General features: G+C 43.1%; 1 protein-coding gene across 1 annotated transcript in view; it reads right to left on the minus strand.

Moving 5' to 3' along the window:
- Positions 1-9,691, minus strand: part of zgc:114181 (uncharacterized protein LOC619255 homolog) — a 127,453-nt gene extending 117,762 nt beyond the window's left edge. The window contains exon 1 of the mRNA XM_034173900.1: positions 9,496-9,691. Coding sequence (XP_034029791.1) covers positions 9,496-9,522 — 27 coding nt within the window. The 5' untranslated portion in view covers positions 9,523-9,691. The remainder of the gene's footprint in view (positions 1-9,495) is intronic.
- Positions 9,692-11,666: the final 1,975 nt, after the last annotated feature.

Here is an 11,666-nt window from a genome sequence, read left to right on the forward strand (position 1 = left end):
GGTCTACTTGTGCATAGTTTTGGAGCTTTAGGCATTATTGCTATGAGCTTTATATCAGGCTGAAGCTCATAGAGCTGTGTGTAATAAATATTGTCATTTCTAGGGAAAACCAACTCTCCTGTAGCCAGTTAAGTGGTGTTCTATTCTTTTAGTGCAACTATTAAAAAATCCACTATTGCTATATTATCCATCATATATACGGTACCAATATATGTGTCTGTGTGTGTGTGTGTGTGTGTGTGTGTGTGTGTGTGTGTATCTCAACAAAAATATAAACGCAACACTTTTGGTTTTGCTCCCATTTTGTATGAGATGAACTCAAAGATCTAAAACTTTTTCCACATACACAATATCACCATTTCCCTCAAATATTGTTCACAAACCAGTCTAAATCTGTGATAGTGAGCACTTCTCCTTTGCTGAGATAATCCATCCCACCTCACAGGTGTGCCATATCAAGATGCTGATTAGACACCATGATTAGTGCACAGGTGTGCCTTAGACTGCCCACAATAAAAGGACACTCTGAAAGGTGCAGTTTTATCACACAGCACAATGCCACAGATGTCGCAAGATTTGAGGGAGCGTGCAATTGGCATGCTGACAGCAGGAATGTCAACCAGAGCTGTTGCTCGTGTATTGAATGTTCATTTCTCTACCATAAGCCATTTCCAAAGGCGTTTCAGAGAATTTGGCAGTACATCCAACCAGCTTCACAACCGCAGGCCACGTGTAACCACACCAGCCCAGGACCTCCACATCCAGCATGTTCACCTCCAAGATCGTCTCAGACCAGCCACTCGGACAGCTGCTGAAACAATCGGTTTGCATAACCAAAGAATTTCTGCACAAACTGTCAGAAACCGTCTCAGGGAAGCTCATCTGCATGCTCGTCGTCCTCATCGGGGTTTCGACCTGACTCCAGTTGGTCGTCGTAACCAACTTGAGTGGGCAAATGCTCACATTCGCTGGCGTTTGGCACGTTGGAGAGGTTTTCTCTTCACGGATGATGCGAAGGAGATGTGTTGCACTGCATGAGGCAAATGGTGGTCACACCAGATACTGACTGGTATCCCCCCCCCCCCCCCCCCCCCAATAAAACAAAACTGCACCTTTCAGAGTGGCCTTTTATTGTGGGCAGTCTAAGGCACACCTGTGCACTAATCATGGTGTCTAATCAGCATCTTGATATGGCACACCTGTGAGGTGGGATGGATTATCTCAGCAAAGGAGAACTGCTCACTATCACAGATTTCGACTGGTTTGTGAACAATATTTGAGGGAAATGGTGATATTGTGTATGTGGAAAAAGTTTTAGATCTTTGAGTTCATCTCATACAAAATGGGAGCAAAACCAAAAGTGTTGCGTTTATATTTTTGTTGAGTATATATATATATATATATATATATCGATAAGCTTGCTGATGATTACACAAAACTTGCATAAACTTTGGTTAAAGAATCATCATTTTTAGAACTGAGTATTTCTCCCAGTGAGCTATGAGTAATTGAGAATAGAAAGGGACAATGTATCAAAGCATTAAAAGAAAGAAAAGAAATAAATCAAATAGCTAATCATGGCAGACATAGATTAGGAGGGATGAAGGTTGCATTAACTGGAGAACATAAATAAGGAAATGAGAGAATCAACTCTTTTATTACTTGAAATTGGTGACGTTCTAACAAGCCGTCTATGTGCAGTCCACATAACGTGCGAGTGGTAAGATGGCCGCCAGTTTGCTTCAGAGGCTACAGAGTGTGTGGGCCAATGAGCTATCCAATGTTATATTCAGATCAGTGGCATCACATAACATGATGCTAACAGGCTAACATTAGCATGAACACTCCCCCTAGCGTCACATAATGCTATGGGCACCCTGCTCAGAGTGCCGTTCTCATTGGACCGACATTGCTGCTATTTTAGCATTGTGGGATAGCTGGCGCCCACAGACTGAGCTCGCCGGACTACTTTCGTCACCCTGCTCAGCGTGCTGCTCTCGCTGGAGCAACAACACACAGAACTCTTCCCAGATAGATCTCTTTCAGTGCAGCTTCTTGTTTATGACTTTAACACGAAGTTAACACAGTCTTTCATTGCCAACTGTAAATAGTCATCAAAACATTCCAATCGTATCTTTCTGAACTCTTCCGCATCAAACTCCATCGTGTCAATGTTTACAATGCTCATTCGCCCTATTGACGTTTCAATTCCCGCAAAACTTCAAAGAGGTCGCTGCGCTGCGAGATCTCAGTAACATGGAGAACTGCACTGAGACGCTCTGATCGGGCTGCACTTTAACCACTGCACACGGACAGCAGCATTAACATTGTAACATAAAACTATTTTTATATTGTGCCTAAAACTCTCATGAATATATTCTCTGGGTTTATACAACCCCTGGCAAAAATTATGGAATCACCGGCCTCGGAGGATGTTCATTCAGTTGTTTAATTTTGTAGAAAAAAAGCAGATCACAGACATGACACAAAACTAAAGTCATTTCAAATGGCAACTTTCTGGCTTCAAGAAACACTATAAGAAATCAGGAAAAAAAATTGTGGCAGTCAGTAACGGTTACTTTTTTAGACCAAGCAGAGGAAAAAAATATGGACTCACTCAATTCTGAGGAAAAAATTATGGAATCATGAAAAACAAAAGAACACTCCAACACATCACTAGTATTTTGTTGTACCACCTCTGGCTTTTATAACAGCTTGCAGTCTCTAAGGCATGGACTTAATGAGTGACAAACAGTACTCTTCATCAATCTGGCTCCAACTTTCTCTGATTGCTGTTGCCAGATCAGCTTTGCAGGTTGGAGCCTTGTCATGGACCATTTTCTTCAACTTCCACCAAAGATTTTCAATTGGATTAAGATCCGGACTATTTGCAGGCCATGACATTGACCCTATGTGTCTTTTTGCAAGGAATGTTTTCATAGTTTTTGCTCTATGGCAAGATGCATTATCATCTTGAAAAATGATTTCATCATCCCCAAACATCCTTTCAATTGATGGGATAAGAAAAGTGTCCAAAATATCAACGTAAACTTGTGCATTTATTGATGATGTAATGACAGCCATCTCCCCAGTGCCTTTACCTGACATGCAGCCCCATATCATCAATGACTGTGGAAATTTACATGTTCTCTTCAGGCAGTCATCTTTATAAATCTCATTGGAACGGCATCAAACAAAAGTTCCAGCATCATCACCTTGCCCAATGCAGATTCGAGATTCATCACTGAATATGACTTTCATCCAGTCATCCACAGTCCACGACTGCTTTTCCTTAGCCCATTGTAAACTTGTTTTTTTCTGTTTAGGTGTTAATGATGGCTTTCGTTTAGCTTTTCTATGTGTAAATCCCATTTCCTTTAGGCGGTTTCTTACAGTTCGGTCACAGACGTTGATTCCAGTTTCTTCCCATTCGTTCCTCATTTGTTTTGTTGTGCATTTTCGATTTTTGAGACATATTGCTTTAAGTTTTCTGTCTTGACGCTTTGATGTCTTCCTTGGTCTACCAGTATGTTTGCCTTTAACAACCTTCCCATGTTGTTTGTATTTGGTCCAGAGTTTAGACACAGCTGACTGTGAACAACCAACATCTTTTGCAACATTGCGTGATGATTTACCCTCTTTTAAGAGTTTGATAATCCTCTCCTTTGTTTCAATTGACATCTCTCATGTTGGAGCCATGATTCATGTCAGTCCACTTGGTGCAACAGCTCTCCAAGGTGTGATCACTCCTTTTTAGATGCAGACTAACGAGCAGATCTGATTTGATGCGGGTGTTAGTTTTGGGGATGAAAATTTACAGGGTGATTCTATAATTTATTCCTCAGAATTGAGTGAGTCCATATTTTTTTCCCTCTGCTTGGTCTAAATAAGTAACCGTTACGGACTGCCACCATTATTTTTCCTGATTTCTTATAGTGTTTCTTAAAGCCAGAAAGTTGCCATTTGAAATGACTTTAGTTTTGTGTCATGTCTGTGATCTGCTTTTTTTCTACAAAATTAAACAACTGAATGAACATCCTCTGAGGCCGGTGATTCCATAATTATTGCCAGGGGTTGTAGACGTTGTTATTGCGTTATTCCGTTATTTTCAGTGGGAGCTGCTGTGAGCTACGCTCGCTTCCTGATCATGTCGTTCTGGGGGAAAGTGAAGTTTGCTCTCTAACATCTTGATCATTGTTCTTTACAACACTGTTTGTCCTCTTTGTTCCAGACTAATATATATATAATATGTCTGAAATTCGGTTTGCATTTATTAAATTCCACGCAGATTAAATGTAGCAGACACGGATTATTTGTTATAATTGTTTTAGCAAGTTTTCAGGGTATCATGCATGCAGTGTCTTATTAACGTGACGAAAAGCATAAAAATTACATTTTTGTAGTATAATATTCATTTACAATTGTCATCGTGGATTCTCGATGTTGTTTGACTGCAGCGACTCTCCCGCAAGAGATTATGGGATACGTCAATAGGGCGAATAAACTTTTAAGTTTCTTAAATATTTATTATGGCCACTCTTAAAACTTCAGTTCTCTTCATAATTTTATTACTGGTAAATTTTAGAATTAATTTAGATGAGATATACTCATTATCTCACAGGAATATATCACAATTATCTGGGAACTACTTTTTGCGCAGGAATTCATCAAGCACATCGGCTGCGGGCGCGTACTAACACAGAATCCCCAGAAACTATGGAAAGTTGTTCAGCCATAACGAGAGCGTCCACTTTTAGCTTGTCATAAGCTAAGCTAGTGGCGCTATGTGTGCTATGAGGTCTCACTGCAATGCTAAAGAGGTAATGCTAGCATGAGCTGCGTGCCTTCATTGTGAGCCACAGGATTTATAATGGGCTTAAAAAACATAATACATAATAATAATACATACATAATACATAATAATTTTACATATAGTTTTTGAGTTTTGATAACAGACACAGATTTTGACCTCAGAATTATGTTATCGATAAATGTTTTGGTGTTGGTGCAGTTACTGTTTTAATAAAAAAGGACTCACATCTGTTTAGAATGTTTTATAGCATTAAACCCTCACCCCCCACCCCCAAAATTCTAAATGATAGTTTTTACAATGACCAGTGATTGCAAAACTTATGCTCTTGTCTCATCTCAGAGCAGACAAATATCATGAGGGAAGCAACCACGAAATCCATGTGAAGGAGTTACATGCTTCAGGGGCTGTGACTGGAGACGTTCAGACGTTTTTTGGGGTGGGGGGGCAGCAGTAAGATTACTTTTCATGAGGGCCAAAATCCCTGGTAGCGCCCCTGCAGCTACATTATGTGATAGTGAACACATTATTATTAGATATTTACATCTGTCCCTGCAAAAGGTGTTTCCCAAATTTGAATCCAGGGTAAATCTTTGAACATATAACTTGTAACAACCTTGTAACTATTCCTGCTTAATTGAGAGGTGAGTAGGTGAATTCCCATGTCGGTTGATTAAGGGAAAATAACACGTGTGATATTTTGTCTGGTGCTCCTCATGTCTGTTGTGTGCATGTTAAGTTTCAGGTTTCCACACACAATTTTATAAACGTGGCCTCAGGTGAGCTCCACCATGCTTAGGGGTCCCACCCACTCAGCCCATCACCACGACAGTCTCCATGACAACGCCTTACCATGGCAACCCGTGTCACCCAGCTGTTCCTCTTCAGACCTGAAAGTCAGCGGCTGTGGAGAACATACTGGAATTCACTCAGCTCAGTCTGAGGAAAGCCAAAAAGATCCCACTCTGGTCCAAAGTTTCCATGGTAGACTGATCCGCTGGATCTACAGAACACATAACCTGCAACCTTTCAAGCGCCACAGCTTCTCGCCATAAGAAGATCCTGCAGCTGGGCTCTTGTGGCTTTGAGGACATGGTGCTAGAACATTCTGTGAGCGGGTCAGCCTGGACAAACAGGCGGGTTGTACCGCTGACTGTGAGGGGACGATTGTGCACTGAAGGAATGCGCACGTCAATTAGTGCTTATTTGGGGAGAAGTCCAACGTAAGTTTGCACACTCGCCATCTTACAGCTGCTCTTTGTCTCTGAAGGTTACATAATAATTCCATGACAGCCTGTCAGACATCATATGAAATCGATTCCACGCAGCAAAATGCTCCCTTCTCCCTCCCAGCACCATTATCTGTTCCCATGACGACTCGGTTCTTCATCAGTCTGTTATCTCTTATTATCTGATAAAACGGGCAAACTCATATAGTCATGCATGAACAAAGACAGAAAGGTGAAGTGACGTGAGGCGGTGGGGAGATGATGTCAAACCCACTGAGACAAAGGAAGTCCACCATGACGGCGATAGTCCAACTCGTTTCCCGACTGGAGCTTCAGACACATTCTTAGCCTGCAGCACTTCTGACGTCACAGAGGTTCAAATGGATCCTCTCAGCCTTTAGAGAACCACAAACCTCAACAAAAGCCTCACAGAAAACGTGAATGAACTTCGTACAGTAACCCCTCCAAGAGTTGCAATGCCAACATAGGCGTTCCCTGATTTACCATCAGCCCTACAAACGCAAAAAGGGTGATGTCTGTGTCTGTTACACATACGCATCACAGCGGGTTACGTACACCACGTGACCATAATAATATTTAATGCAAAATTCACAAAGTGTGGCCCGCAGTCCCCTGGTGGTCCATGAAGGTACTCCAGGTGGGCTGCGGCCCCCAGGTGGGTCATGACAGGCAAAAATTGAATAAATAAATTTAAAGTCTTTTATACACACACACACACACACACACGGGAGGTGCATTCAAAAAGTATCTATTTTATCCCATGGAAACAAATGAAGTATGCAAGTTGTCTTGTCTTTTGGTGGTGGTGGTGGGGGGGCTTCCTGTGCATATGCATTAATTTCTGTTTGCAGAGTGCATCAGCTGCTAGCAGTCAGCCTCAGAGTGAACACGTGTACTGAGCAGCCTTCAGATTCTCATTTCCTATAACATAATGGAATGACTTGAGTAAAGGCATTGCATCTAATTTTGGCAAAAGTTTGGTGAGACCCAGACATAAATCCCTCGCAAGATTCAGCAGGTTTTTGGTGATGATGCCAGGAGCCTAATGCAAGTAAAAGAGCGGTACAACCACTTCAAAAATGGGCACACATCAGTGGAGAGCAAAGCCCGTTTTGGTAGATCATCCACAAGCTGAAATGACCAAGTGATTGACAGAATACGGACGTTGGTCATGGATGACCATCATGTCACCATCCAAGAACTTGCGGACGAGGTGCAGATAAGCACAGGTTTGGTACATTCCATATTGACGGAGGATTTGGGCATGTGAAGAGTGTCAGCGGAATTTGCGCCGAAGCTGCTAACGACGGATCACAAGCAACTGCATCTGCAAATATCGCAGGACATGCTGAAAACTCCTGAAATTCCTGAATTCCTGAAAACTGTCATCACTGGTGATGAGACGTGGGCTTACAGGTACAACCCGGAAACCAAATCATCATGTTTCAATGGAAACAGTCAAAGTCAAAGTCATGTTGACTGTTTTCTTTGACTTTCTAGGGTGCTGCATCATGAGTACACACCAGAAGGCCAACATATTAAGAGTGTAACAGGGCGCTCCTACGTCACCTTTGTGATACTGTGCGCCACAAACGACCAGATCTGTGGGTGGCGAAAAGTTGTCAGCTTCATCGTGACAATGCACCCGCCCATTCTGCTCAGCTAATTCAGGTTCTTCTGGACAAACACAACACTCCTGTGATTGCTGACATGGCTCCCTCTGATTTTTGGCTGTTGCCCAAAATCAAAACGATGCTAAAAGGGACTTGATTTGAGACATCATGAGGAATGCGACAGCTCAGGTGAACGCCGTTCCAAAAGAGGCCTTCCAGAAATGCTTTCAACAATGGGAGAAGTGTGTGCAGTCCCAAGGAGACTATTTGGGTGGGTATTACAATTTCAGACCCCCAGGTGTGTAATTGTATTTTTTGTGGCCTTTGTAGTTTAAACTGTTGCCTTACAGCAACAAGATTGTGGGATCACTTCCCACCTGGTCCTTTCTGTGTGGAGTTTGCATGTTCTCCCCATGTTTGTGTTGGTTCCCTCCAGGTGCTCCAACTTCCCCCCACATCCAAAGACCCGCAGGTTTGGTTGGTGAACTGGTGACTTTAAATTGTTCATATGTGTGTATTCACACATGTGTATGTGTGAATGTTTGTCTGCCTACATGTGGCCCTGCAGGTCTTTGGATGTGGGGGGAAGTTGGAGCACCTGGAGGGAACCAACACAAACACGGGGAGAACATGCAAACTCCACACAGAAAGGACCAGGTGGGAAGTGATATATATATATATATGTGTGTGTGTGTGTGTGTGTGTGTGTGTGTGTGTGTGTGTGTGTGTGTGTGTGTGTGTGTGTGTGTGTGTGTGTGTGTGTGTGTGTGTGTGTGAGATTTAGATCCAATGTCATTGACCTCTGAATAAAATTTGAATTAATAATTATTGATGCATCAGAATTTTGGTAAGTAGAGAGTCGGGTTCTGTTTGCTCAGTGTTCATTTCATGTGTTCATCTGTATAAAGTCGTGATCACTGAGGCCTTCAGTCCTGAATCGGACCAGCCGGATCTGGGTGTGGCTCTCCACAATTATTTCAAGGATTTAAAAAAAAAAAAACAGAGAGAGAGATATGAGGTCATGGTTGACATTTTAGCCTTTTTTATATAGTAAACATAATGATTCCTCAAAAAGATTGTGAGGTCATAAATATGTTTCTTTCACACTAACAGAACAATAGTTCTGCACACAGTCTATGATTTGGACGCGGGTCTGTGATCCCTGACAGTCCGTCCTTTCTTTACTCTGTCGTCGTCTTTACCTTTAAAACAAAAATAAAATGATTTCATCAAAATGTGACAATTCGGAATCGAGTTCCCAGTTCTTTGTGCATTGTGGTTTTGATCCATTTTTTCCTACCAGACCCTTTCCCGGGGCGTGTTCTGCTCGAACAAGTTGGGTTTCAGCGTTTTGCTCAAGGGCGCTTCAAACACACACACACACACACACACACACACACACACACACACACACACACACACACACACACACACACACACACACACACACACACATCCATCCTGTGAACTAAAACCTCTAACGTGTCAGACGACCAATCAGGATTTAACCAATTACTGCTGGACTCATGCCACGGATGCCCTGATCCGACTCCTGATTCTGGTTCCGAAACCGATTGATCATGTGAAACCGATGTGAGCTGGGAACTCTGTGGAGACACTGACTTCATTCTTCTTTGTGTGAGACAACTCCAGGCCGTAACAAACTGTGAAAAGCCTCTTTCAGAATCGTGCTGCTGTTAGAAGGACTCTGAGAAACCGGGACTGGATCAGGCTCAGTCCAGTCGATCGTTGTCAGGGTGAACGCCTGTGTCAGGGTGAACACATGAATGAGTGTGAAGGTGTGGATGAATGTGTGACTTACCCCAGTCTCTTCCTGAGGGTTGAACATCTTCTACTGGTGCCTTTCCTCCGCAACCTTTCATCTCCAAACTCTCCTGATCTTATCTTCACATTCTATCTCCATCCTTCTTCTTCCCTCCATCTTTCCCTCCTTGCTGTGCACCTCCTCATCTTTCCTTCTCTTCGTTCCTGTCACTCTCTCTTCCTCCTAGCCCTCCCTGCAGCGCTCCAGCAGCTCGGTATCGCTGTCGCTCGGCTGGCACAGAGAGCCAGCAGACACATGGGAGGGCTGTTTTGTAATCCAGCAGGTCGTACCATCCTGGTACCAGGGAGGGGGAGGGGGGGTGAAGGGATGCAGGGAGGGAGGGGGAGGACTCAGCCTATAGTATTACCTTACAGCCTATACTTCTGCTGCATCCCTGCCTCGGTGAGGCATTGGTCTCTCCCGTGTTTTACGACCACGATGGTGACAGTGAAGAGACACAGAACGGAAACAAGGAAGGAAGGAAGGAAGGAAAGAAGAGAGGGCGGTGGTAAGAAGTGATAAGAGATGGGATGAAGACTTATAGGACAGCGCCAGACATTCTGATGCTGAGCTCAACATATCGAATTATCACCCGTCACCGGTGTCATGAAGCTGAAGGGTTCAGGTTCACGGAGTAGGAGGAGCTTATGGACGTGTTTTCGCTATGTGGCTTCAGTGGATTAAAATCAACTAGAAATAACATCTTCAGTTAGTCGAGGAAATCACAAATTGAGTGCAATAAATTTAACCAGAGCTGTGCTCCTTATGGGAGCTGTGATGAGCTTCGAGGTGTGCAGTGCATGATGGGAAAAAACAAAGGCGGGGCAACCATAAGTATTCAAAACCTGGGGAAAATGTTTTGTTGAAGGGAAACTTGCCTTTTTTAATGAAAATTCAATGTATTGGTTGCAGGATCTTGGTGCAGCTTTAGTTGGTCTTTAGATGACTTGTCCAAAACACAATTACAGGTGAAAAACTTGACATTAACTCCACAGACCTTTCAGTAATCCATTTCTTATTCTGCTCCTTGTCACCAAACCTATTCATGATGTTCATAGATGGGATTTCAAGGTGCAGTCAAGGACCAGAGGGTGTCCAGCTTGGTGACCTCAGAGTTGCATCTCTGTTTTTTGCAGATGATGTGGTTCTGTTGGCTTCATCAATCAGGCAGTGACCTCCGATGTGCACTGAGCAGGATTGAGGCTGAGTGTGAATCAACTGGGAAATATGAATGCATGGTCCTCTGTCATAAAAGGGTGGACTGTCCCTCTCTAGGACAGAGGAGAGTCATTGCCCCAAGTGGAGGAGTTTACGTTTCTCTGGGTCTTGTTTATGACTCAGGGCAAGATGAAGCGTGAGCTTGACACATGGATTGGGGCTGTGCCTTGAGATCCTGTGGATGCTGTGCTGTACCGTTGTAATGAAGAAAGAACTGAGCCAGAAGATGAGCCTCTTGATTTACCAGTCGATTTATGCTCCTATCCTCACCTATGGTCATGAACTTTGGGTACTGACCAAAAGAATAAGGTCACAGATACATGTGGCAGAAATGAGATTCCTCTGTAGGGTATCTGGGCTTACACTCCTGGACAGGGTGAGAAGCTTGACAATCCAGGAGGGACTTGGAGTAGCGCTGCACCTTCTTTGCATCTGAAAGAGTTAGCTGAGGTGCTTCAAGCACCTGGTGACACACTGGAGGGATTATATATAAGAGTAAGAAGACTTGGCCAAGGATAGGGAAGTGTGGGAGAAGTTGCTTGGTATACTGTCACTGTGACCCAGACCTGGATAAGTGGCAGAAAACTAGATGTCCCAGGATTCCTTATTCTTCAGCTTCTGGATCATTTTTGAAAACTAGCTTTTGATTCCTCGTACCTGTATTGCAGATTCTCAGCCTCCTTCCCAGAAACTGATGCTGATCAGCAGATTCTTTGCTGGAAACAAACTGAAACTGAAACTAAAGGCAGTCTCCCCTTACAGATTTTTGAGACTTGATTGTTTTCAGTTTTGCAGGAAAAAGAAAACAAATTGTGAACTCAATCAGGACGTGAAACCGGGTAAAGGAGTGTTTCAGGAAAATTTTAAACATGTTGGAAAAAAAAGTGTAATGTCAGGATAAATTGTGATCCACAAAATGTGAATAATTGGTAAATAGACTGCATTTATCT

Source organism: Thalassophryne amazonica, chromosome 7, assembly GCF_902500255.1.
Source record: "Thalassophryne amazonica chromosome 7, fThaAma1.1, whole genome shotgun sequence".
Classification (NCBI taxonomy): domain Eukaryota; kingdom Metazoa; phylum Chordata; class Actinopteri; order Batrachoidiformes; family Batrachoididae; genus Thalassophryne; species Thalassophryne amazonica.